The sequence below is a fragment of the Scyliorhinus torazame genome, chromosome 27 (assembly GCF_047496885.1).
Source record: "Scyliorhinus torazame isolate Kashiwa2021f chromosome 27, sScyTor2.1, whole genome shotgun sequence".
In the NCBI taxonomy this organism is placed as follows: domain Eukaryota; kingdom Metazoa; phylum Chordata; class Chondrichthyes; order Carcharhiniformes; family Scyliorhinidae; genus Scyliorhinus; species Scyliorhinus torazame.
In genome coordinates, this window is record NC_092733.1 from 12,330,016 (window position 1) to 12,357,159 (window position 27,144).

The 27,144-nt window shown below is 50.9% G+C and overlaps 1 protein-coding gene across 1 annotated transcript in view; it reads right to left on the bottom strand.

The window, feature by feature from the left end:
• LOC140403226 (complement C3-like) overlaps window positions 1-27,144 on the bottom strand; it is a 466,462-nt gene that overhangs the window by 364,449 nt on the left and 74,869 nt on the right. Inside the window, exons 6-11 of the mRNA XM_072490983.1 lie at window positions 21,255-21,337; window positions 12,228-12,315; window positions 12,048-12,150; window positions 11,520-11,640; window positions 4,381-4,496; window positions 4,136-4,282 (exon numbers count right to left, since the gene is read on the bottom strand). Of these exons, the coding sequence (XP_072347084.1) occupies window positions 4,136-4,282; window positions 4,381-4,496; window positions 11,520-11,640; window positions 12,048-12,150; window positions 12,228-12,315; window positions 21,255-21,337 (658 nt within the window). The remainder of the gene's footprint in view (window positions 1-4,135; window positions 4,283-4,380; window positions 4,497-11,519; window positions 11,641-12,047; window positions 12,151-12,227; window positions 12,316-21,254; window positions 21,338-27,144) is intronic.

Here is a 27,144-nt window from a genome sequence, read left to right on the forward strand (position 1 = left end):
ACAGGTTGTGTTGAGGAAGGCTTCAGAAGGATCTGGTGTAGCCATCTGGGATGGCCACTTTCAGTATATAAAATGTACACTCGCAGAGCCTATAGGGAAATATGGACAATACAAAGCAACAAACAGGCACAGAGCCTGAATGTATATTTGGAAAGCAGTCAGCAGATGAAACCGAAACTCTGGGTCGATTTACATATTGATGGCCCATCTCCGAGGAACAAAGGACTAATACTCAGGGAGCCGATACTGTCTCAGACATTCCGGCGCCACTACCCCAACCCAGAACAAACGAAGCAAGGCCAACGGCCACCTAGGACACGCCCAGCCATCAAGGCATCCACCCCTTTATTGGTTTAGATCGATGACAATGATCAAGAAGCTTCCCAATTAATTGGGACCAAGTTTAAGGCCCGCCTAAAAGCGCGCGAAGCCCCTCCAAGTATAAGAAGGAACCCCCGCCAAAGGTTCAGCCTCTTGGATTTGGCTCTCAAGCGGAGAGACCCTTCCACCAGCATCACCAGAAGCAAGTTCAAGGTCAACGCTCGCTACCAGACGGACGACCTTAGCTGTACTCCTGTTACCTCTTCGAACCCAACAGCCTCAGATCCAAACAACGGCCATTGTTCCTCTGACCTAAGTGGGCACCCGAAGTTAAGTATAGGTGTTAGTGACAGATATAGTTTAGCCTGGAGTGCTTTTGTGCATGAGTAAATCATACTGTGTGTAAATAAATACCATTGACTTTGAACAAACTAACTGGTGTATTGGCTCTTTGATCGGTATTCGGGTTGAACCTTGTGGCGGTATCGAGAGATACCTAGCGACTCTGAAAGCATGCTCAGAATTAGGATTAAGAAAGGTGACCTTATTAACTGCCATATTTATAGCAAGTAAACAGAGCAACACTGGACAGGCTAGCAGAGTGGGCAAAGAAGTGGCAGATGGAATACAATGTGGAAAAGTGTGAGGTTTTGCACTTTGGTAGGAAGAATGGGGGCATGGGCTATTTTCTAAATGGGGAAAGGCTCCAGAAATCAGAAGTACAAAGGGACTCAGGAATCTAAGTTCAGGATTCTCTTAAGGATAGGTTCAGTTGACGGTTAGGAAGACAAATGAAATGTTGGCATTCATGTCGAGAGGGCTAGAATACAAGAGCAGGGATGAACTGTTGAGGCTGCATAAGGCTCTGGTCAGACCCCATTTGGAGTATTGTGAGCAGTTTTGGGCCCCGAATCTAAAGAAGGATGTGCTGGCCTTGGAAAGGGTCCAGAGGAGGTTCACAAGATTGATCCACGAAATGAAGGACTTGTCATTTGAGGAGCGGTTGGGGACTCTGGGTCTGTACTTGATGGAGTTTAGAAGTTTGAGGGGGGATCTCATTGAATCTTACAGAATACTGAGAGAGCTAGATAGAGTGAACGTGGAGAGGATGTTTCCACTAGTAGGAGAAACTAGAATGCGATGGCACAGCCTCAGACTGAAGGGACTATCCTTTGAAGCTTAGATGAGGAGGAATTTCTTCAGCTAGAGGGTGGTGAATCTGTCCAACTCATTGCCGCAGAAGGCTGTAGAGGCCAAATCACTGGGCTGGATTCTCCGATTCTGTGGCTATGTCCCCATCCGGCGTGGGAACGGTGGTGGTTTAAGCCAGAAAAAATGATGCAAAACGGCCACCGAATCCCCGTTTTGCTGGGGGCTAGCAAGACAGCAACATAGAGCAACCGGCTCTAGCTGCCGATACACCCCGGAGAATTTCTGGGTCCATGGCCACGCATGCGCACAGCGGCAGCCGCTCCCGGTCCGCGAAATAGTCCCCTCCTTCGGCCGACTCGCGCGTCGCGGACCACCCCCGCACAGTGCCCCCAGTCCCGAATAAGGCCCCCCCCTGCCCACGGATCAGTCCTCCCCCAACTGTGGTGGCGCTGGACTGACTCCGCAGCCACCACGCCGAGTTCCCGACGGGTGAGACCCCACTTGTCCCACGCCGTCAGGAACTTGGCCGATCGGGGGCGGAACTTCGTGGGTGGGCCTCAGGCCGTCGATACGCGGCGCGGCATACTCCTTGAGTATGCCACTTTGGAGGGGGCGGAGCATCACAAAAGCGGCGCCGCCCCTGATTTGGTCGGGAACCTAGATTCTCCGTCCGGTCGCCGAACGCGATTTCGGCTTTGGTGACCGGAGAATCTAGCCCACTGTCTTTAAGACGGAGATAGACAGGGGACGGAATTCTCCATTGCTGAGGCGAAGTGCTGGCGCCAACGGAGGATCCGCTGGTGTTTCACGACAGGAAAATCAGCATGAACCGCTCACAGATTCCGTTACCAGTGAGGGGCTAGCACCGGTGCCGCATGAAACCGTGGATCGTGCAAAAAACGGCCATAGAATCGCCGGGTACCCCCCACCACTCCCCCCCAGCCCTAGCAGAAGCCAGCAGCACGGATTCCGGCCGAGTGTGACGGCGCTGTAAACTGTCCGCAGCCGGCGCGCCGGTTCCTGTCTGCTGGGACCACATGTGGCCCGCACCGTCGGGAAACTCGATCCATCAGGAGCGGAGCATCGCAGGTGGGCTGGCTGATGACGCACCAACGGCATTGCAACTGCGCTATGCAATTTCAGCGTTGGGCTATGGAAAATTCCGCCCAGGGTCTTTATTAATAAGGGGATCAGAGGTTATGGGGAAAAGGCAGGAGAATGGGAATGAGAAACATATCAGTCATGGTTGAATGGCGGAGAAGACTCAACGGGCCGAATGGCCTAATTCTACTCCAATGATTTCTGGTCTTATTATGCCAGGCTGGCACCCAGGTGGTATTGCCAGGCTGACACTGGCAGTGTCACGGAAGTAGTGCCACGGAACCACCCTGCCCAGAGGGCAACCACCTGTAAGCCTCCGATCCCCTGGGAGACCCCCCCCCTCCAAGTGCTGTCCCGACTGGTCCCTGTTTGTGGGGGCCAGTGCTTAATGACGCTCGTCTAAGGTCTCCAAGGTAAAGAGGTTAGATCCCACCTCGGGTAGATCAGACGAGCTGCATATTAGAGTGAGACAAGCTGTGAGGGCTGTTTGAGAGGGCCAGAACACCATGCACATATAATCTGGTCCTGTTCCAAGTTGGTATGTTTCTGGAAGTCCTTTTTAGTACCATGTCGGCGATTCTAAATATTGAGCTGTAGCCCTGTCCTTTGGTGGCTATCTTTGGTGTTTCGGATGTGCCAGAGCTGTGGACGGGTGCAGGGGCCGATGTCCTTGCCTTCACCTTGTTGGTGATGCAGAGAAGGACCCTGTTGGGCTGGAGGCGATCAACATCACCTAGTGTTTCAGCATGGCTAGGGGATTTCCTCGAGAAAGTCAAATATACCGTGAGGGGCTCGATTGAAGGGTTCTACCAGAGACGGTGGCCGTTTATATTATATTTCAGAGACATGGGGCGGGATTCTCCGACCCCCCCCGCCGGGTCGGAGAATCGTCGGGGGCTGGCGCGAATCCCGCCCCAGCCGGTCGCCGAATTCTCCGGCACCGGATATTCGGCAGGGGCGGGAATCGCGCCACGCCAGTCGGCGAGCCCCCCCCCCGGCGATTCTCTGGCCCGCGATGGGCCGAAGTCCCGCTGCTGGAAAGCCTGTCCCGCCGGCGAGAATCAAACCACCTCTCTTACCGGCGGGACCAGGCGGCGCGGGCGGGCTCCGGGGTCCTGGGGGGGGTGCGAGGGGGCGATCTGGCCCCGGGGGGTGCCCCCACGGTGGCCTGGCCTGCGATCGGGCCTCCACCGATGGGAGGAGGGTATAAACAGGGGGGAGGGAAGTAAGTAGGGGGGTTGTAATTTTGCATACTCTGCTAAAACATTAATGAAAACATTTTTTAAAGAATCTCGCAAAGCTTGGCGAGCCGGGTAGACATCTACCGGCTGCATTGTGCCTGCCCGAATGGGGTGCATGTGGCCGGTAGATCGTGCCCAATCATGACATTCAAAAGAGGTTTCAAATATATATGTGAAGATAATAATGTGTAGGGCGAGGGGGAAAGCAGGATGTGTGGAACAATTGAATGGTTCTTTCAAAGAGCTGGTACAGCCACGATGGGTTCGGAAGGCCTCTTCTGTTTTGTATTATTCTATGAATCTATATTAAATGCGCTCACTTTTACTGGTAGATTTTGTTGTTGTCCACCTGTATTGATTGTCAGCCTGGCAGTACCGTCAGCTGCAGTTCTCGAATGGCTATCTTCGCCAATGGCTATGACAGGGATTTCATTGGCTGGTGAACCATCAGGATTCGTTACATAAACCTCAGATGAGAAGGAACAGAAAAAACAATCTTTATCCTATTCCTCACATAGCAAAGATACATAGTTACAGAAAAGACAAAGTAAAGAGATATCTGTACCATGAGACTAAATGGCATTCCAGGCTTGTAATACTTGGAGGTCTTCGTGAATAATATGGTGTATGGCGTGGTGACTATTTTTATTCCTGATTTTTCTGCTTCGACCATGTCACTACCTGTGTCATAAAGCAATAAAATAGAAATTTAAAAATTATATTCGGCATTTTACCAAATTTCAGAAGTGAATGTTTCTGCTGCGGCTTAATAAAACATGACACAATTTAAGAGCAGCCATTGCTGTTTCTCAGAAATTACTGGAACCTATATTGAACTATTTTAAAGATTTGTTAGTGTACACAGATCGGTTGCTCAATAAATTCAATATTTTTTTGTTTTGATAAAATGTTTTCACTTTTACTGGGGCTAGTAGCACAGTGGTAAAATTAATCCATGAGCAAAAGTTCTCGAGAGACAAGGGGCGCGATCTTTCAGCCTCATTACACTCGCGCTCGAGGTGAATAGCGGGAGAGGCCAAAAACGAGATCCGCCCCAGGCGCCAAACAGTTTGCGATGCAACCGGCCCTCTCCCGTAGGCGAAATCGGGATCATGGAAAGAAGCCACTTAAGCCCTATTTCCATACGATTAACGAAACCCACCCATTCTCCAATGGCCTCCCATCATTTAGCGGCCACCCCAGCAAGTGGTCACGCTGGCGCCGATTAGTACTCCTTTTTAAAAACGTGAACCTGGCGGAAGGGCTTCTGAGGGGAGCTGAGGAGGTGAGTAGTTATCCTTGCTCGCAGGCAAAGAACCTGAGGGTGCTGGGCTTCCTACCTCCGTGCTCGGCGGGGGATGGGGGACCCTTGGCTGGGGATGCAGGAAACCCACCGCAGGGGTAGGCCGCCATGGGAGGGTGGGGGGATGCTGGGGGGCAAACAGGGGGCAACCGCTTGCTGCACCACCCAGCCAACCCCTGGATTGTTCGCACCCGTTCCTGAGGCTACCCCTGTCCCTCCCGTCAGTCTCACGAACCACCCATAATTCGCACCGACTGCTGAGTCCTCTGGCTGCGCGGCTGAAATATATTGCAAATAGGGAATTAGCAATCATGGTTAGATGAGCACTTCACACAACCCAAGTGATTCCCCGTCGGTGAGCGGACCATGTAGCACGTGGGTGTCACCGCCTAGCGTCCCAATCACACCTTGATGCCTGGACAGTGTGCTAGAACACTGCAACAGGCAACAGCACGGATTCAGCAGCCTACATCTGAACATCCAGTCAATGGGACACAGCTCCGGGGGACATGTACACGACCGGAGAGTGGGTGAGTGTCAGGAAGAGCGGACCAGCAATGGTCCAGTTGACGTTGTGAGCGGGTGTCTGGGGTACAGGGTCTGGGACCTGGTGAGTGGGGCCTGCTGTGACCGGTTGCGCATGAGCAAGGCGTTCCAGATAGGGGTGAGGGGGAATCAGTGGAGGATTGGAGAGTCCTGGGGTGGGAGCCAGTGCTATTTGTCACTCGAACATCCTCTCCCAATTTTTTACAGATATTGAACTCTGTGGCAGGGAGGTTGGACGCAGAGGTTGCCCCAGTGGTGCTGGTGCTACGCAATGCAGCCAGATGCCGGAGAAGGCGACAGCAGCAGCGTCTGCTGATGCTCGAGGCGGCAGCCCATGTGCCGTACGCTGCCCTACACCCTGAGGACCAGCCACCCATCAGGCTAGGGAGGGACCTAGAGGGGGAGTCCGCGACGGCCCAGGGTGTACAGGTGCCGCTGGTCCTTTGAATAAATGACGGACAGCGCGTGCCGCAGGAGGCTCCGCCTCACCAAGGGGATAGTGCGGTCCTGTGCCACTTCCTCACGGACTTGGCACCACGTGGAGAAGGAGGAGGACACCTCCTCCAAGTGGCCATCAAGGTCACCGCAGCCCTGAACTTTTACACCTCGGGGTCATTCCAGGGCTCGAGCGGTGACCTGTGGTATTTCGTAGGCCACAGTCCACAGGTGCATCCGGCAAGTCACAAATGCTCTGTATGCCTGGGCGGTAGACTACATCGTGTTTGACATAGACCAAGCCCAGCAAGATGCCCGGGCAGCTGGGTTCTCCACCATCGCCTGGATGCTGCAGGTCCAGGGGGTCATAGATGCCACGCATGTTGCCCTGCGCTCACTGGGCCGTCTGGGGGTACCCTAGATCAACCGAAAGGAGTTCTACTCTCTCAACATTCAACTCGTCTGCAACCACCAGGTGTCAATAATGCACTTGTGTGCGCGCTTCCTGGGGAGAGTCCATGACAGCTTTATCCTGGGGCAGCCGGTCATCACTGGCTTCTTTGAGGAGCACCCTAGGATGGGCATCTGGCTCTTGGGGGTGAAGGGATATTCACTGAGGCCCTGGCTCATGGCGCCAGTATGGAGGCCAGAGTCTGAAGCAGAGATGCGTTACAACGAGGCCCATACGGCCACCCGGGCTGTCATTGAGCAGTGCATCAGGCTCCTTAAGATGCGGTTCCGATGCCACATCCACTGCGGAGGTGCACTCCAGTACTCCGCATGGAGAACAGCGCGCTTTGTTGTGGTCTGCTGTGTCCGCCACAACCTCTCATAGTAGCGGGGTGACGAACTGGAGGTTGGTGACAAGGAACCAGTGGCCACCTCCGAGAAGGAGGATGAGGACAAGAAGGAGCAGGATGAGGAGGAGGGAGATGGGGACGAGAATGATGAGGAGGCGCAGGACTCCATCGTGTTTGGGGCTGGAGGACAAAGCCGGGGAGGAACCCGAGGCCCAGCCGGAGGCTGCAAGACAGGCAACAGTGAGGGTCCAGCAAGCCCGAAGCTCCAGGGAGGCCTCATACTGGCCCGATTCACCTAGGACGTGGCCTGGTCCATCGTCGCACCCTTACTCCCCCACCAACCCCATTTCCCACCCTCCCAGGGTATGTGTCACACCACTCCAGGGTGCTGGACCTATGCTGGCACGTTCAGTGGGTCACTGTCAAGGGTAGGAGGGGGTGATAATAACACACAGAGGGCTGGGCGCTGATGCTCCTCAATCAATGCCATAATCTGACCCCTGCCTGTCTGCTGAGTGCCCACTCACACCCATCACCTGCACGCGTATGATGCATTCCAGAAGAAAGTGGCAGAGGCTTCCTGCTGGTTGTGCTCAAAGGTGTTTATTGTTCAATACACGTCCCTGCTCCCCCAATGCTGCACCCCCCCCCCCCCCCCCCCCCCCCCCCGCCACGACCCTCTACCTACCGTGTCCCCACTCCACGTGTGCCTTCAGTCATCCCAATGTGCTCTAATAGCTCTACCACTACGCCCAGGTGTCTCCCCAGGATGCACATCTGAGGCGGAGGCAGCCAGCTGCTTATCTCGCCCCATGGCCTTTGATGCACCTGGCAGCCGTCCTCTGGGGGTTCTGGGGCCAGAGTGCTCCGGCTCACATGTTGGCAGCACATACACAGCCGTGACGCCCTGTCCCGTGTGCTGACCCCGAAAAGCGGCCGCGGCAGAGGGGTGGAACTAGGGGGAGCTGGTGGCCACTGTCGCCGTCCCATGAGATGGATCCGGGTTGGTACTCAGTGCCCCCTCTGCCCGGTCAGTGCCAATAGGGTCTGGGGTTCATCTTGGAACGGGGGGGGTGGGGAGCAGCTGGTTTCAGCCTCTGCATCATCTGGCTCTGCCAGCCCTGGTGGTTTCACATGGCCTGCACCATCATATCGACGCCCTCGGCGATGCTCCTCAGTGACTGGGACACATCCCACAGGGACTGAGCCATGCTCTGCAGTGCCTTGGCAATGCCCACCTGCGATTGGGACAAGCTCCGCAGCGCATTGGCCATTCCCATCTGAAAGCGGGACATCATAGATTATCATAGAATTTACAGTGCAGAAGGAGGCCATTCGGCCCATCGAGTCTGCACCGGCTCTTGGAAAGAGCACCCAACCCAAGGTCAACACCTCCACCCTATCCCCATAACCCAGTAACCCCACCCAACACTAAGGGCAATTTTGGACACTAAGGGCAATTTATCATGGCCAATCCAGCTAACCTGCACATCTTTGGACTGTGGGACGAAACCGGAGCACCCGGAGGAAACCCACGCAGACACGGGGAGGATGTGCAGACTCCGCACAGTCATGTCCCACAGAACCTCATCAAGGTCAGCCTGGTACTTGGTGACATCCCCCAGCGAGGCAGACATTCTGCCGAGACCCTCAGCCATGGCCGTCACGACGCCTTGGACACCTTCACTGATGGTGCTGAAGTCGTGCACCAGACTCTCCACTGCGGTCGCAGTGTTGGCCTCGCTGCCATGCATTGTCAGCGCCATTTCCTGTGCCGGTAGCCTCTGGCTCTCCTCCAAACTGCTATGCATCTGCTGGAGTGACACTGATATCGCCCTCTGAATGTCCCGGCTGCTCCCTATCATCACCATCTGCTCCGGATAACCCAGTTCCACAGGCTCAGCATCAGGCTGGGAACCAGCTGGGTCCAGGGATCCAGCAGACCTCCGATTGCTGTCTTGCCAGGGGGTTCCTGCTCCACCAGACGTGCTCATCAAATTGTGTCCCAGAAGCCTGACCACTAACATGTCCCACCGAGGCATGTGTAAATGCGCTGGCGGAGGCTTGGGATGACAGCTGTGCCGCTATTATAACAATTGCATCCTCGGAGCTCCCCTCCAAGGTGTTCTCCTCGGGATCAGGAGAGGGTGCCATGGGATGGGCCAACACCATTGACTGGAGGAACAGAGGAAGAATGGACATGTGGGACGCGATTCTCCGCTCCCGCGACTAAGTGCCCACGCCGTCGTGAACGCCGTCGAGGTTCACGACGGCGCGAAACGGCCCCGGTCTCGACCGATTCAGGGCCCGACAATGGGCTAGGATCAGGGCCATGAGAAACTCGGAGGGGCGTGTCGCTAAAGCAGCGTCGTCAGGGTCCCCGGTTCGATTCCGGCTTGGGTCACTGTCTGTGCGGAGTCTGCACGTCCTCCCCGTGTGTGCGTGGGTTTCCTCCGGGTGCTCCGGTTTCCTCCCACAGTCCAAAGATGTGCAGGTTAGGTGGATTGGCCATGATAAATTGCTCTTAGTGTCCAGAATTGCCCTTAGTGTTGGGTGGGGTTACTGGGTTATGGGGATAGGGTGGAGGTGTTGATCTTGGGTAGCGTGCTCTTTCCAAGAGCCGGTGCAGACTCGATGGGCCGAATGGCCTCCTTCTGCACTGTAAATTCTATGATATTCTTCCGACACTGTAGGCCAGTTCTCCAGGTCACACCGCTCGAGCTGACAGCTGCCGCCACCTTGTCCCAGGCAGCACTTACTGTCTTGAGGCTCACCCTCTGGGCCCTCAGGGGACCAGGACATCCCCCCTGGCCTCCACTGCGTCCAAGAGCCTCCCCAGGTCAGCATCAGCGAATCTTGGGGCCGGTCTCCTCGGCGTCATTGTTGCGAGCTGGCTGGGGTTGGCTAAACAAGTGCAGTTTAAGTGCTGCTCAAAATTGTTACTGGGGGGCCTGGCGAGCACGGTCGCGGTGAATCAGCTGGCGAGCCATCATTTGGGGCGAGAAGCCCGTGAGGTCTCGTGAAGTGGACTAATTACCATTTAACAGCATTGTCTGCCTCACTGGGCCAAGCGCCGGGAAACCTGCGCCAATTCCCGCTGGCTAGCACACTTAGAAATTTCCCAGAAAATCGTGCCAAGAGTTCAAATTCCACCATGACAACTGGTAAGATTGAAAATAAATAAATTAATAAATCTGGAATAAAAATGCTAATCTCATTCATAATAATCATGAAACTATCAGATTGTTACAAAAACCACAGATCGTTACAAAAACCAATCTGATTCACTAATCTTCTTCAAAGGAAGATCCTTAGCCGACCCAGAATGATAGATGGCACAAGATTCTCAGCCTATGTGATTGATTTCGTAAATGCCTTTGAAACTAACAAGCAACTGAGTTGTTGCAAAACCACTACAGAACAGTCAAATATTGTGGGTACACAAACATCACATGGTCTGCAGTAGTTCAAGGCAGTTCACCACCACCTTCTCGATGGCAATTCGGGATTGACAATAAATACTGGTCCCACCAGCATTGCTGATATCCCAAGAACAAATGAAAAAAACCTTTCTAATCATGCCTACTAGTATTTATATACCGAAGAATTGAGCACACTCTGAAATGCAATGAAATCAGCAGAACCTTACAATTTGGACCTCAGGATGTGAAATCGCTGGCTTTGAAAGCAGACCAAGGCAGGCCAGCAGCACGGTTCAATTCCCGTAACAGCCTCCCCGAAAAGGCGCCGGAATGTGGCGACTAGGGGCTTTTCACAGTAACTTCATTTGAAGCCTACTTGTGACAATAAGCGATTTTCATTTCATTTCATTTCATATGATTCAGGTGAACTTAATGTTCAACTAGTAGAAAGGTTGATAGAAAACACAACTGGGGGTGCTTTTGAGTACAACTCGCTGGAGTTTAAATTTCCCCAATCTTTTGCACTTTTTTCACCAATTACAAGTTTGTACTGAATTAAATGGTGTCAAAAAGTGGAAAAGCTACCCTTTACAAAAGAGGATTGTCCGATGAGCAGAAATTGAGTGTGTCCTGTTTCCTTTCCCTCCAGCATAAAGAAATGAAAGATGATCTTTCATTGAAACATATAAAATTCTTTAGGGTCTCAGTAGGGTAGAAAAGGAAGACATTTTTCCCTGGCTGGAGAATCAAGAACCAGGGGTCACTTGTCTGAGAAGAGGATACATTTCTTCACTCAATAAGCTGTGGATATTTGGATTTCTCAACAGCAAAGACCTGTGTATTTTCAGTCGTTCGGTATATTCAAAAACAGATCAACAGATATTTTGTTGTTGGGATAATGGACGGATATAGGACAGGATGGAGTTGATGTCGATGTCAGTCATGATGTGACTGAATGGAAGAGCTGACTCCAAGGGCCGAATGGCCTACTCCAGTTCATATTTTTAACTTCATTGCAGTGTTAATGTAAGCCTATTTGTTATTATTATTATATTATTATTTGTTATGTCAGACATACGGATTCATTTTCCATATAAATATAACTGCTAATGGATTAAGTCAATCATTTTTACAAACCTTCAATGCATGTACGAGAGATTGTTATTTAACCGTAATAAGATGCACAATATTTACACACCTGTATGTGTTATAACGCTGGCGGTAACATAGATTGAACACCCCACAAGTTCCTGAATGTTTGGAAAGCTGTTTTTCAAAGCTTCACTTGTCAGGGAAACAACTCCTTGTCCATCTGTAATCTGAAATTAAATAGTTTAGGGCACAAAACAGTCCTCTAACAAGTGCAAGACCCTAATTGGAATAAATTATTAAATGTTTTCCATTGTTCTGCTCTGCACTCTCCATCCCTACGGAGAAGTCCAATCTGCACTGGACACTGAATATTTAATGCACACTGTGATTGACTTTCTCAGCCCCAATTTTATTGAATCACACAGTTAAAAAGATTAAATAACTTTGTCACACAAAATAAACAGCTTTTAACAATCAAAAAGAACTACCATTCACCATTGAAGTATTTCCCCACAAAGAAAGCAATTACTTTCTCACTTAGCTGATTTTTCAATACTACCAAGATATTCCACTCACCAAACTATATGAACATGTTCGTATTACAAAAGTCAGCAATATTTTGCTCTTCACTTACAGCTACCGATTGAAGTGATGATGTGATGCTTATCTTTTCACCATCCATCATTATTCCAAACAGAACAAATGCACGACCGTGAACAGGTTTTCCAAAGGTGAATCTAAAAATTAGGTAAAACAGTTAAAATGAAATCGAAACAAACTCTCCAGATGTTCTCTGACAGATGAATACACCGACCTTGCAGTGATCGAAACATCCAATTTGACATCATCAACGTAGAAAAATTGCTTTTCCAACTCCAGGATAACTTCAAAACTTGGCAGCACTAACAAAAACAAACCAAGTCAAAACAACATTTAAAACTACATCACATCAGATCACTCATGATTTTCATTGAATGGAGAGCAGATTCAATGGGCTGAAAGGACTTCTTCTGTTCCTACATTTTGTGCTCATATAATTGCCTGTCTCTCATGCTATTACATGTTTGAACCGAGCAGTCAATTTACAGACACCAAGGTGCCACCGCAATGAACTGAATGGCCAGACTATGTTTTTGACGTCCTTTGAGAAAGAAATGTTGGCTGGACAAGGAAGAAAGTTCTTCTGAATTTCTTCAGCCAGTTCTAAGCATGCAGGCTTGTGTGACACCTTAGATGATAGTAATCAATAAAGCATCACCTCAATCTGGCCTGAAGAGTTTGCCTAATTTATCAGATAGAGATAGTGACCAAATATGATTGACATTGCACCAATTAGCCTACAGATCACCATTAAAATCAATTACATAATCACAAAGGCAAGGTCATCCATGAGACAGCGCAATCGAGTCTCAGAAACAAATTACAGATCAACCACAATTAAATTCAATGACAGATCAGGCTTGAGGGACTAAATAGTCTTCCCCTGTTACGATATTTGACTCAAGAAAAAGTCCTTCAAAATGTCCATCACAATGAAGAAAGAGGTGTGGAGGAGCACACCTGTGATATCCTCCTCCTGCACAATGTAGGAAATGAGGGACCATTGACCAAATGCAGCTTCTAGCTAACCGGATTTCAGAGCTGGAGCTGCAGCTGGCCTCACAGTGGAGCATCCGCGTTGCTGAGGAAGTCGTGGATAGCATGATTAACGAAGTGGTCACGCTGCAGGTGAGGATTGCACAGGCAGAAAGGGAATGCGTGACCATCAGGAACAGTAAAAGACCCAGGAAGATAATCCAGGAGCCCCCTGTGGTCATCCCCCTCTCAAACAGACATATCGCTTTGGATACGGTTGAGGGGGGGAATGGCCTGTCAGGGGAAAGCAGCAGTAGCCAAGTTTGCAGCACTGTGGGTGGCTCTGCTGCTCAGATGGGTGGGATAAAACGAGTGGCAGGGCAATATTGATAGGGGATTCAATAGTTACAGGCACAGACAGATGCTTCAGTGGCAACAAAAATGAATCATGGATGGTATGTTGCCTCACTGGTGCTAGGGTCCAGGGTGTCATGGAACGGCTGCAGGGCATTCTGGGGAGGGAAGGTGAACAGTCCGTGGTCACGGTACACATTGGTACCAACGGCATTGGTAAACTAAGTGATGAGTACCTGCAAGCTGAGTACAGGAAGTTAGGAGATAAACTAAAATGCAGGACCTCCAATGTAGTAATCTCAGGATTATTCCCAGTTCCACGTGCTGGAGAGAGCAGGAGTAGGAGAATAGATCAGATAAATGCATTGCTGGAGAGATGGTGTAGCCAGGATAAGTTCAGTTTCTTGAGGCACAGGGACCGGTTCTGGGGCAGGTGGGACCTGTACAAACCGGACAGGTTGCACACGGGCAGAGCTGGACCAATTTGCTTGCGGGGGGTTTCATTAGCTCTCTTGGGGAGCATTTAAACTAGTGCGGCACAGTGATGGGATCCCAGGAGTAGGATCAGATAGGTCAAAATCAGATCAGGAAAATGGAGGTGGAACATTAGCTAGTGAGTTAGGCGTCGTGATCGACTTGGAATTACAGGAGAAGAAAAGTTTTAAAAGTATCCAGCATGGAAAATGGTGGAGTATTACAAACAAGGCAGACGAGTTAAGGGCACAGATAGACACATGACAACAGGGTGTTATTGCTATAACAGAAACCGGGCTAACAGAGGGTAAAAATTGGCAGCTCAATATCCCTGGATACAGAGTTCTCAGGCAGGATAGAGTGGGATGTAAAAAAGGAGGGGGAGTAGCAATAATGGTGAAAGAATAAGTTCCAATCGTGAGGAGGAATGATGTATTAAATCGGTCAAAAAACAAGGCTTTAGAAATAGAAAAGGGACAGTCTGGGGAAAGGAGATGAAAGATCAAATATGTAGGCAAATTTCTACCTGTAAGAACAAGAGGGTAATAATAGTAGGAGACTTCAACTATACAAATATAAACTGGGATTCAAACACTATATGAGGAACTGAGGGAGAAAAATTTATGGTGTGTCCAGGAAAATGTTTCAACCAATTAGTGACAAACCCAACAAGAGGAGATGCAATTCTAGACCTGGTCTGTGGGAACAAAGAAGAGCAAGTGGGTGAAGTGATAGTTGCCGAGTCTATTGGGGTTACTGATCACAATTCAGTATTACCATGGGAAAGGACACGGATAAAACAGGAGTAAAAATGTTGGTTTCAGTATCCGCAGTAAAAAGTTTGAACTGGGGAAAGGCAAATTTTGCAGAAATGGGAAGGAATTTGGCAGAGGTGGACTTGTCAGCATTTCTAGAGGATAAATCAGTGGAAAACCAGTGGGAAGCATGAAAAAGTGAGACCCTAACTGTACAAAGTAGACATGTCCCCTCCAAAAATAAGAGTGCTACTGCCAAATCTAGACCCCGCCGGTTGTCGAGAGGAATACAGGGGGAGATCAAACAGACAAATATGATAGGCACAAAGAACTAAACACTGCCTAGACGAATATAGCAAGTGTAAGGGACAAATTCAAAAAGGAAATATGGAAATCAAAGAGAGGGTATGAAAAAAGATTTGCAAGTAAAGTTAAAGAAAACCCCAGGGGCGAGATTCTCCGACCCCCCCCCCCCCCCCCTGCCAGGTGGGACAATCGCCGGGGGTCGGCGTGAATCCGCCCCTGCCGTCCTTCCAATTCTCCCGCCCCCCAAAAACCGGCCCGGCGTGAGTCGCGCCGCCCGCCTCAGAGAATGGCGGGGTCCAGCGTGACTCAATGGGCTCCGGGGGCGCCTGAATTCTCTGGCCCGGGATGGGCCGAAGTCCCGCCCGTCTGTAGCCGGTCCTGCCGACGTAAATCAGAGTAGGTCCCTTACCGGCGGGACCTGGCGGCGCGGGCGGGCTCCGGGGTTCCTGGGGGATCGCGGGGGGATCTGGCCCTGGGAAGTGCCCCCACGGTGGCCTGGCCCACGATCGGGGCCCACCGATCCGTGGGCGGGCCTGTGCCGTGGAGGCACTCTATCCCTCCGCATCGGCCACTGTGGTCCTCCGCGATGGCCAATGCGGAGACAAACCCTTCTGCGCATGCGCAGGGATGATGTCAGCACACACTGGCGCTCCAGCACATGCGCCAACTCATGCCGGCCGGCGGAGGCACTTTGGCGCCAGTTGGCGTGGCGCCAAGCCCCTATCCCGCCAGCCAGCGGGGCGCCAACCACTCCGGGGCAGGCTTAGCCCCTGAAGGTGCGGCACGACGCCGGAGTGGTTCACGCAACTCCGTCCTGCCGGGGCCCACCACCCCGCCGGGTACGGGAGATTCCCGCCCAAGATGTTTTACCAATATATTAATGATAAACGATTAGTTAAGGAAAAAGTGAGATCTATCAGAGATAAAGAAGGGAACTTGCATGCAGATGCAGAGGCTGTGCAAAGGTTTTTAAATGAATAGTTTGTCTCCGTGTTTACAAAGGGAAATACTGAGATATTGGATGGGATAAGCATAAAGAGGAAGTACTCAAAGGATTGGATATTTTGAAAGTTGGTAAGTCGCCAGGACCAGATGGATTGTTTCCAAGACTACTGAAGGAGGTCAGGGAGTAGATAGCAGATGCTCTTAGTATGATTTTCAAATCCTCACTAGACACAGGGGAGGTGCCAGTGGACTGGAGAATTGCAAACATGGTCCCTTGGTTTAAAAGGGATCGAAGGAATTGCCAGACAATTATAGGCCAGTTAATCTTATGTCAGTTGTGGGCAAATTACTGGAATCAATCCTGAGATAGGATTAAGTGTCACATAGAAAGGCATGGACTAGTCAAGGATAGTCGGCATGGATTTGTTGAAGTAAGTTCTTGCCTCACAAATTTGATTGAATTTTTTGAGGAAGTGACAAGAAGAGTTGATGATGGTAGTGCAGTGGACGTTGTGTACATGGATTTTAGCAAGGCTTTTAACAAAGTCCCACATGGCAGATTGATCAAGAAAGTGAAACCCATGGGACACAGGCAAATGTGGCGAACTGGATAAAAATCGACTTAGTAACAGGAAACAAAGGGTAATGGTTGATGGCTGCCATTGCAATTGGAAAGTTGTTTCAAGTGGTGTTCCATCGGGCTCAGTGTTGGGACTCTTGCTGTTCGTGGAACATATCAACGATTTGGACATGAACAGGGGGAGAACGATTGTCAAATTTGCAGACGACACAATGATTGGCCAAGTGTGGACAGTGTAGAGGATAGCTACAATCGCCAGAATGATACAGATGGATTGGTGGAGGGGTGATAAACAAATCAATCAATCAGGTGGAATTTAACACAGAGAAGTGTGAGGTCATGATTTTACGGAAGTCAAACAGTTATAGGGAGTACACTATAAATGGGAATATACTAAGAGGGGTAGATGAAGTGAGAGATTTTTGTGTACAAGTACACAGGTCCCTAAAGACAGCAGTTCAAGTAGACAAGGTTGTTAAGAAAGCATATGGCAGAGGTATAGAATATAGAATACATATAGAATATAAAAGGATACAATGTCGGAATTGTATAAAACACCGGTCAGGCCACAACTGGAATATTGGGCGAAACTCTCCTACCCGCCCCGCCACATTTCTGCCCCGACCGGCCGGCGGGAGTCTCCGTAACACCGGCTGGTCAATGGGGTTTCCCATTGTGGGGCAGCCCCACGCCGCCGGGAAACCCCCGGGCGCCAGCAAAACGGAGACTCCCGCCGGCGGAGAATGACGCCCATTGTGTGCAGTTCTGGTCACCACATTGCAGCAAGGCCGTAATTGCTCTGGAGTGAGTGCAGAGGAGGTTTACAAGAATGCTGTCAGGGCGAGAAAAGTGTAGCTACGAAGGTAGATTGGATAAGTTGGGGTTACTGTCCTTGGAACAAAAAAGGCTGAGGAGTGACTTAATTGAGGTGTACAAAATTATGAGGGGAAGAGATGGGGTGGACAGAATAAAATTGTTTCCCTTGGTGGAGAATTCTAGAACCAGGGGACACAGATTCAAGACAAGAAGCAGAAGGTGTAGGGGGGACACGAGGAAGAAGGTTCTTATGCAGAGGGGAGTGGGTGTCTGGAATTCGCTGCCTGAGTTGCTGGTGGAGGCTGAGATCCTAAATTATTTTAACAAGTATCTGTTCCTGCACCTTAAGCGCACCTGACGTAAAGTGGGGTTAGAAAGGGTACCTGCATGTCCTCGGGCTGGCATGGGCATGATGGGCTGAATGGCCCCCTTCTGTGCTGTAACTTTTCTATGAATCTATGTGTCAATCACTTGATTCCATGAAAATTTATTCTTTGATGTATTTAGAGCAGTAATATTTATACAGGTCAAAATTAACACTTTTATTCCAGGTGTCCGGATGTCCTATCAGCTAAATAATTTGATAATCTGATTTAAAATCAATAAAACAATTTTAAAATAACAATACTAAATTATTTAACTGTATCATTGGTGTAGATTTATCAATAATAATCAAAAAACAAAGAATAGTACAGTACAGGAACAGGCCCTTCAGCCCTCCAAGCCTGTGTCAATTATGGTGCCTGTCTAAACTAAAACCTTCTATACTTCCAGGGTCTGTATCCCTCGAATGCCTTGGGGGCAGCACAGTAGCATTGTGGATAGCACAATTGCTTCACAGCTCCAGGATCCCAGGTTCGATTCCGGCTTGGGTCACTGTCGTGCGGAGTCTGCACATCCTCCCCGTGTGTGCGTGGGTTTCCTCCGGGTGGTCCGGTTTCCTCCCACAGTCCAAAGATGTGCAGGTTAGGTGGATTGGCCATGGTAAATTGCCCTTAGTGTTCAAAATTGCCCTTAGTGTTGGGTGGGGTTACTGGGTTATGGGGATAGAGTGGAGGTGTTGACCTTGGGTAGGGTGCTCTTTCCAAGAGCCGGTGCAGACTCGATGGGCTGAATGGCCTCCTTCTGCACTGTAAATTCTATGAATCCCATCCTATTCATGTATTCGTCAAGGTGCCTCTTAAACGCCGCTAGCGTATCTGCTTCCACCACCACCCCCAGCACTGCATTCTAGGCACTCACAACCGTCAGTGTAAAAGACATGCCTCGCACATCTCCTCTAAACTTTCCCCCTTGCACCTTAAACCTATGTGCCCCAGTAATTGACTTTTCCACCCTGGAAAAAAGCATCTGACTATCCACGGTTCATCCCACTCAGAATTTTGTAAACCCCTATCAGGTTGCCCCTCAACCTCTGTTGTTCCAGTGCAAACAATCCGATGTTACCCAACCTCTCCTGCTAGCTAATACACTCCAGACCAGGCAACATCCTGGTAAACCTCTTCTGTACCCACTCCAAAGCATCCGCATCCTTCTGGTTGAGCGGCGACCAGAATTGTATGCAATATCCAAATGTGTTAATCAATGGAAATCTGCAGATTTGAAGAGACCCAAATGTGATGTTACACATATGGCACAATAAAATCACGAGCACAGAATGAGAAGAAACCAAGGTCACGTACAGCCACTGCGCTGCACCCGGCACGGATCCGGGTGTGGGGTGATTAGCAGGAAAGGTCAAAATCGGGATTCGCGCCGGGAGCGAACCATTTTGAAATCCATCGCTCCCGATGGCGAATTCCAGATCTCACCAAAAAATGGCAAGAACGTCATTAAGCCTAATTTGCATTCATTTCAATCTCATTGGCATTGAAGTCAAATGCAGTGGCGTCCCAGAAATCATCCGACTCCCAAGTAAGAAGTCATGTCGGCTTAATTTAGTACTCCTTTGACAGGCCCCTGCTGCAGCTTCTCTCATGAAAGTCAATTTCAATCCCTATGGCTGTGAGAAGCCTCTAGCTTCACAGCTGAAGACTATTTCAAAGGAGGGATTAGCCTTGTTAATTGTGATTGAACTACATGCTTCTGACTCTTCGAAGAAACAGATGCCATGGCTGAGACAATGATTAGTGGACTGGGGACGGGATTCTCCGACCCCGGGCTGGGTCGGAGAATCGCCGGGGGGGGTAACGATTAACGCAACAGACAGTGACCCAAGCCGGGAATCAAACCTGGGACCCTGGCGCTGTGAAGCAACAGTGGAAACCACTGTGCTACCGGGCAGCTGCCAACAATCAAACACTAAAGAGCTGGGCTTCACCACTGAAGACCCTCACACGGCTAAAGGGTAAGTGTCTGGATGAATGGAAGGCAGCTGAGAACGAGCACGTGACACACAGCATGTGACACAGTGCCTTACAGCACAAGGGACCCGGCTTCAATTCTGATCTCGGGTGATGTGTGGGTTTCCTCCAGTTGCCCCGGTGTCCTCTCACAGTCTAAAGGTTCGGTGCATTGGCCATGCTAAATAGTGCTCAAATGGTAGGTGGGGTTACGGGGATAGGGTGGGGAATCTCAGAGGGCCGTGCAGACTCGATGGGTTGAATGGCCTCCTTCTGCAGAGAGTATATACTAATGTTGATGGCAGAGATCTGGGGTCTCGGGGTTCCTGATCTGGCCAAGAGTGAGTGTGCAGAGTGAGATTTGCCACAACTGCCTCGCTAGACGGCACTCTGAGAGAAGGCAGGACAGTCATGCTAAGGGTGGGGGAAGCCTGCGGTATTTTAGGGTCCTGGGATGGAAGATCTAACTGATTGTCAGTCTCTCTCCTTCTCCAATTCCTTACAGATACAAAGATGTTTGCTGGTGTGCAGCCCGCGGAGGCAGCCCTTGCTCTGCTTGTGGCAGCTGAGGTGGGCAGATGCCAAAAACAGCATCAAGACCAACGCAGGCTGGAGGCAGCACCACCTGTGCAGGGGGCCACCACGCACCCTGAAGACCCGGCCACCCAATAGGCTGAGGAGGAGCCAGAAGAGGAGACCTGCGATGGGCACTGTGTACTGAAGTCATTGGTCCTTCCATGAGCTGACGTGACAACATATGCCACTGACAGCTACGTATCAGCAGGGTGACAGTGCGGCACCTATGCCATGTTCCTGTGGACCCGGCACCCTGTGGAGGAGTATACCTGCTCCCAGCGGTCATTAAGATCACTGCAGCATTAAACATGCCTTTGAGTGAGGGCTCCCGACAGCCCGTTAACATCCCCGCACTGGTTTGCTCATCATGCTCCTTGCATGCAAGTCCCTCAACTTTCACTTGGTTAATACCAGCTGCGGCAGGCCTTTAAGTGGGCATTAATTAAGGGCCTCAATTGGTGGCGGACAGGAATAGAGCAGCAAAGGGCCATGCTGGGACAGACTTAATCTGCTGAAAGTGATGAAGCAGTGGTGTCCCCTATGGCCTGATTAATGGCCATCCCCCGCCCCACCATCAAACTCACCATGGGGGAAAGAATTAAGTTCCACCCTACATGTGAGCAGAATCATGGGGAAGGAGAGAACCACAAATTATCAACAGATCCAAGTACTTTTAGCCGACATATTGATCTTAATATCAATACAAATCAACTTAGCACGATACTCTGAAATATTCTGCACTAATGTTTACAGAAATATTAAGGTCGCCATCATCCCAGATGACCATAGGCTGCTTTCCCCTTTGAGGGGGAAAGATGACTGGTGACGATTTAACCTGAGGATCACCACACCTCAGACGAGGAGCAAGGTTGAAAGCGGGACCTTCATGAATAACCTCAGCCAGTACGGAAATTAAACCCGTGCTGCTGACCTCGCTCCGCGTCACAAACCAGCTGTCCAGCCCTGAAGAACAAAAGTAGTTGAGCCAGATTTTCCAAACCGTAGCCTTTCAGTTAATTTATAACTATGCTGAGAAATGCTTTGCCTTCAATATCTATTTTAATAAATCATTTAGGACAGAGAAATAATAGACTATTACACCATTTAAATTTCCTCACCATATTCCTTGACCTCGAATTCAGTTGTGTAATTTATATGACTGGCCTCCTTGTAACTTGCAGCAATCTTCCAGATTCCAATACTGGAAAATATATCAATCAAGTAATTTTATTTTAAATTCTTTCTTGATACGTTACACATATGTCAAATCTTCCAATAATTACAATTGTAAATGTGTTTAATCAAAATATATTCCCCATAATTCCCAAGACAAAATGAACTGTCCTTAGTTTTTGTTTCAAGCTTAAGGCCACACGGGACAAAAAAATCCAAAATCAACAAGGTGCTTTCAATTATTGAAAAAAACATAACTGATAAATGGAAACAAATAACATTTTGTATTAGGGATATCTCGCAATTCTTTTCAACCTTAAACACTGAGAAAAATTACAAATAATGCACAGATATTAGATCAAGATACGACTCAGTAGCACACCAGAGGTTAAGATATTTCCTGCGATTTAACGCAGTTGGTCAGCTGTGAACCCAAATAATGAGCGGGATTATCTACGCTACCCACTGCTTATTTCGTCGTGGCCGAAGCGGCCCGCTATTGGCCGGCAGCAATATTTTCTGATCCTACCGTTACCAATGGGGTTGCCCATTGAATGCACGCCTTGCCTCTGGGAAATCAGCGGTGGAGGTGCGCCATTGGCGGATTGGAACATCCCACCAGCATGAACAGCCAGTAGATTCCAGCCACTGTCTCATACTGCTCCTTCTGAGGCTAACTCATAAATCCTCTCGCTACTCTCGCATTGCTCTCTCTACAAATCGTTCTTTTATCTTCTTACCCCTCTTGCACTGTACCCTCTTAAATGTGCTTTTATCCACTTGCCACTCCTCACACTGCTCCATCTCAGACTCATGTATTTTAATCTCGCCACTCTCACACTGCTCACTTTCAGACTCACTTTTTTAGCCTCTCATCAATCTTGTCGACTTGCTGCCTCTCAGACTCGCTCCTCTACCCTCTCGTTCCCACATTGCTCCTTCTTAGACTTGCTCTTTCAGTTTTTTGCTGCTCCAGCAATGCTCCCTTGCAGACTTGTTCTTTTATCCTCCTGTGCTCCATCTCAAACTCACTTTTGTATCCTCCCACCGCTCTTGCACTGCTTCCTTCACTCACTCCTTTATTCTCCGACGGCTCTCGCACTGGTCCTTCTCAGAATCCCTTTTTTATCCTTCACCACTCTCACATTGCTCCTTCTCTGATTCACTCTTTTATCCTCTTGCTACTCTTGCACTTCTCACTCTGACTCGTTTTCTTCTCCTCTCGCTGTACTCGCACTGCACCCTCTCAAACTCACTTTTTTATCATCTTGCAGTGCTGCCTCTCAAGCTTGCTCATTTATCTTCACAGCTCTCACATTCTCCCTCTCAAATTCACTCTTCTATCCACTTGTTGCTTCCTCTTTTATCCTCTCTCTGCTCTTGCACTGCTCTATCTCTCTCAGACCCACTCTTTTATCCCTTCAACACCCTCAATGCTTCCTCTAAGACTCAATCTTCTATCCACTCACCGCTCTCTCTGACTCGCTCATTTATTTGATTAATTATTTTTAAAATATTTTTATTGGTATTTTCAATTTATACACTTTGGCCAGATTACTCTGAGCCTGCGCCGGGTTGGAGAATCGGCAGGGGGGCGCGAGAATTCCACCATGCCGCCGGGCCGCTGATTTTCTGGCGACCGGAGAATTGGCGCCAATCGTGGCCGCACGGTCGCCGCAGCACTGGTCGGGGGCTCCTAAAATAGGTCTCCGCAGCGATTCTCCGCACGCGACGGGTTGAACTCCCGCCGAGCTCCGCCGGCATGGTTCAGACCTGGGGCGAGATTCTCCGACCCCCCGCCGGGTCGGAGAATCGCCGGGGGCTGGCGTGAATCCCACCCCCGCCAGTTGCCGAATTCTCCGGCACCGGATATTCGGCAGGGGCGGGAATCGCATCGCACCGGTTGGCAGGGCCCCCCCCCCCCCCGCGATTCTCCGGCCCGGATGGGCCGAAGTCCCGCCACTAAAATGCCTGTCCTGCCGGCGTAGATTAAAGCACCTACCTTACCGGCGGGACAAGGCGGCGCGGGCGGGCTCCGGGGTCCTAGGGGGGACGCGGGGCGATCTGGCCCCGGGGGGGGCCCCCACGGTGGCCTGGCATGCGATCGAGGCCCACCGATCCGCGGGTGGGCCTGTGCCGTGGGGGCACTCTTTCCCTTCCGCCTTCGCCACGGTCTCCACCATGGCAGAGGCGGAAGAGACACCCTCCACTGCACATGCGCGGGAATGCCGTCAGCGGCTGCTAACGCTCCCGCGCATGCGCCGCCCGGAGATGTCATTTCCGCGCCAGCTGGTGGGACACCAAAGGCCTTTTCCGCCAGCTGACGGGGCGGAAATTCGTCCGGCGCCGACCTAGCCCCTTAAGGTTAGGGCTCGGCCCCCCAAGATGCGCAGCATTCCGCACCTTTGGGGCGGCGCGATGCCTGACTGATTTGCGCCGTTTTGGGCGCCAGTCGGCGGACATTGCGCCGATACCGGAGAATTTCGCCCCTGGTACCACCCGGGAGCCCGGACCCACGGCCGATATGGACTTCCTGCTGGGGGGCAAGGGGATCTGACTCTGGGGGGGCCTCTACGGGGTCCAGGCCCACGATCGGAGTCTTCCGCACCCATTCCGCACCCATTCCATCCGCACCCATTCCGTGGTGGGTTCACTTATCCTTCCCCTCACTCTCTCTACCATAACTGCCCAGTGGTAATATTGTAAGTTTGGTAGTGCCAGACCACCGCAGTCCTTTCTCCTCTGCAGTGTTGATTTGAGGACTCTCAGGTTCTTACCCCCCCATACAAACGGCGTGAACATTTTGGAAAAAGGCCTTGAGGATGAAGATCGGTATTGATCTGAACAGGAAGAGGAACCTCGGCAGTACGCTCATTTTGATCGTCTGCACCCTCCTCGCCAGGGAGAGCGGGAGCGTGTCCCATCTCTGTAGGTCCTTTTTGACTTCCTCCGGCAGGTGCATTATTACATTCATCAGCAGCCTGATATTCGCAGTAAGCTGCCTACCCTTGACAAGACCTGTATGGTCCTCTGAGACCACCTCTGGTACGCAGTTCTCCAGCCTTTTGGCCAGGACCCTCGCAGGTATCTTCGCGACCACATTCCGGAGTGAAATGGGTCTGTATGAACTGCATTCCAGCGGGTCTTTGTCTTTTTTAGGTATGAGCGATATCGTGGCCTGTGTTAGCGTAGGTGGCAGCGTGCCCCTCACCAGTGAGTCTGCGAATATGTCCCTTAAATGTGGCGCCAGGGCTTTTTTAGAAAAGTCCACTGGGAACCCGTAAGGTCCTGGCGCCTTCCCAGCCTGCATGGAGCTGATGCTCTCCATGATTTCTCCCAGATCTATTGGTCCTGCGAGTTCCCCCTGCCTGTCCTCCCCCAGAACTGGCGTTGTCGTGTTATTCACCCTGGGGTAACACGGACTGCCTCTGGATGCAGTTGTACTGTAGAGCAGACACCAAACTTAGACGTTGGTTCAATACAATTTATTGAACTTCTGTAACAAGGCACACAGCTTGCTGTGGGTTAACACTCTATTACTCGAAGTGTACTAACTCTAACGAACTAGACCGGACTAGCTCTGATCCACGTGTAGAAGGTGCTAACTTATATACACCCTGACTGTCACTACAGTCGTCACCAGTGGAAAGAAGCAGAGTGCTGATGTCTCGTGTGTTTTATAGTAGGAAGTCCCCCTCTACTGTTCTGTCTGGTGATTGGTTGTGTTTTGTCCTATGTGTTGATTGGCTAACCTGGGTGACTATCACTGCCTGACTTTACCTCATGATGTGCATGAGTGCATATTATGACAGGCATATCCAGTTTCATCCCCACATCCCCGTCGGGGGGTTCGGAGGTGTATAGCCCTCTGTAGAAGGTCTCGAATGCCCGATTGACTTCTTTTGGTTTCGTTACCAGTCTGCCTCTGCTGTCTTTTACCTGCGCTATTTTCCGCGTGGCTCCCTGCTTTCTCAGCTGGTGTGCCAGTAGGCGGCCAGCCTTTTCTCCAATTTCATTGTAAGGTCCCCCGTGTCTTGCAGAGTTGGTGTAGTGCTTTAATGGTTAAAGTCCATTTGTCGCCTTTTCCTCTCTGCCAGCGGCTCTACGGCGGGGCCTCGGAGTACTTTCTGTCGACTTCCAGGATGGAGTCAATCAGCTGTTGCCTGGCCGCCCTCTCTTCTCTGTCTCTCTCCGCCTTATGGGCCACAATTTCCCTCTGATCATGGCTTTTAGTGCCTCCCAGAACATGGAAGGTGTTAGCCATGAACTCACCCATGGCCTGTGATGTTTTCTGGCAGAAGGTCTTGGCGGCCAGGAGGTCCATTTCCAACCTCCATGTGGGGCGTTGGGCACGGCCCATCTCCAACCTCACATCCATGTAGTGTGGAGCATGGTTGGAGAATTCCCTCTCGCCGGGGTGCAGGAACCTCCATGGGTCCATCGCCCATCTGATCCATGAATGGTCCCAGTACCCTAGCCATGCCTGTCTTTTTCCCCGTTCTGGGGTTTGATCGGTCAGTCAACGGGTCCTACACGCAGTTAAAGTCGCCCCCATAATCAGTCGATGTGTCTCGATGTCGGGGAATTCTGCCTTGGTCCTTTTTATAAAGTCTTTGTCGTCCCAGCTGGGCGCGTACACATTTACCAGTACTACCGGTGCCCCGAGGACATTGCTGACCATGACGTACCGTCCTCCTGGGTCCATAACCTTCCTGGTCTCTGTAAACCTCGTCCTCTTACTAATTAGTATGACTACTCCCCTAGCCCTCGGCCCATAGCATGAATGATACGTCTGTCCCACCCAGCCCTTTCTTACCAGCTCTCTGTCCTTTTCCCTAAGGTGTGTCTCCTGCAGGCAGATTATGGCGGCCTTCAGACTTCCTAAGTGGGCGAAGACTCTGGATCTTTTCACCGGACCGTTAAGTGCTCTTTCATTCCAGGTGACTATCCTGGTGGGGGGGCTTCTGACCCCGCCGTTCCTGTGGAATCAACCATACTTACCTGGTGGACGCGCCCCTGCACTCCGGGGTTCCCCTTTGTGAGGGGGCCGTTCATAATGTCCGCGGCCACCGTTCTCACCATGAGGTCGGGCCCCTGCGCTCCGTGGTTTCCCTTTGTCCAGGAGGCACCTAACGTGGCTGCTAACTGTCTGTACGCCTCGTGGGTGCGCCCCTGCACTCCGAGATTTCCTTTTGTTTAGGGACCCTTCAAAGTGGCTGCTTGCGGCGTCACCTTGTTCCCTCGGCCTGCTCCCTGCCTGCCCAAGCCAATCCAGTTGCCAACTCTTTTTCCCCGTTCTGTTCCCTGTATGTTCCGTACTCCCCCTTGCTCCTCTCCCCCTCCCTGTCCCCCCTCCGGTGTTCCCCCTCCCTGCCACTGTATCCCCCTCCCCCCACCCGGCCAGGCATTCCCTCTCCGCAGAGAGGTACTCTGCAACCCCCCTTACTGCCTGTCTTCCCGGGCTAGCCCCTCCTGTTAGTACGGTTCCCCCCTCCCAGGACTGTTCTAGCCCTTTGCCTGTGTTCTCTGACTGCCTGTACTCCCCTCTCCGCCTCCTCGCCTGCTTTCCCTGTCCTCGCTCTCTCCTGTATCCGGTCTTTCTGTTCAAAACGAGGCATTACAGTCCCGCGCAAACACACAGTCAAGATATCGTCTCTGATTCTGTCCCGTTTCAGCGATCCTCTGCTGACACACCTTCATCGCTGCCGTGCTTGTTGTCTGTCTAGGCCGTTAGTCCGCACAAAGTCGTTTGCTTCTGCTGCGGTATTGAAGCCATGTTCTTTACTCTGGTTCGTGACCCAGAGTCACGGGGCTGGTTTAGCACAGGGCTAAAGA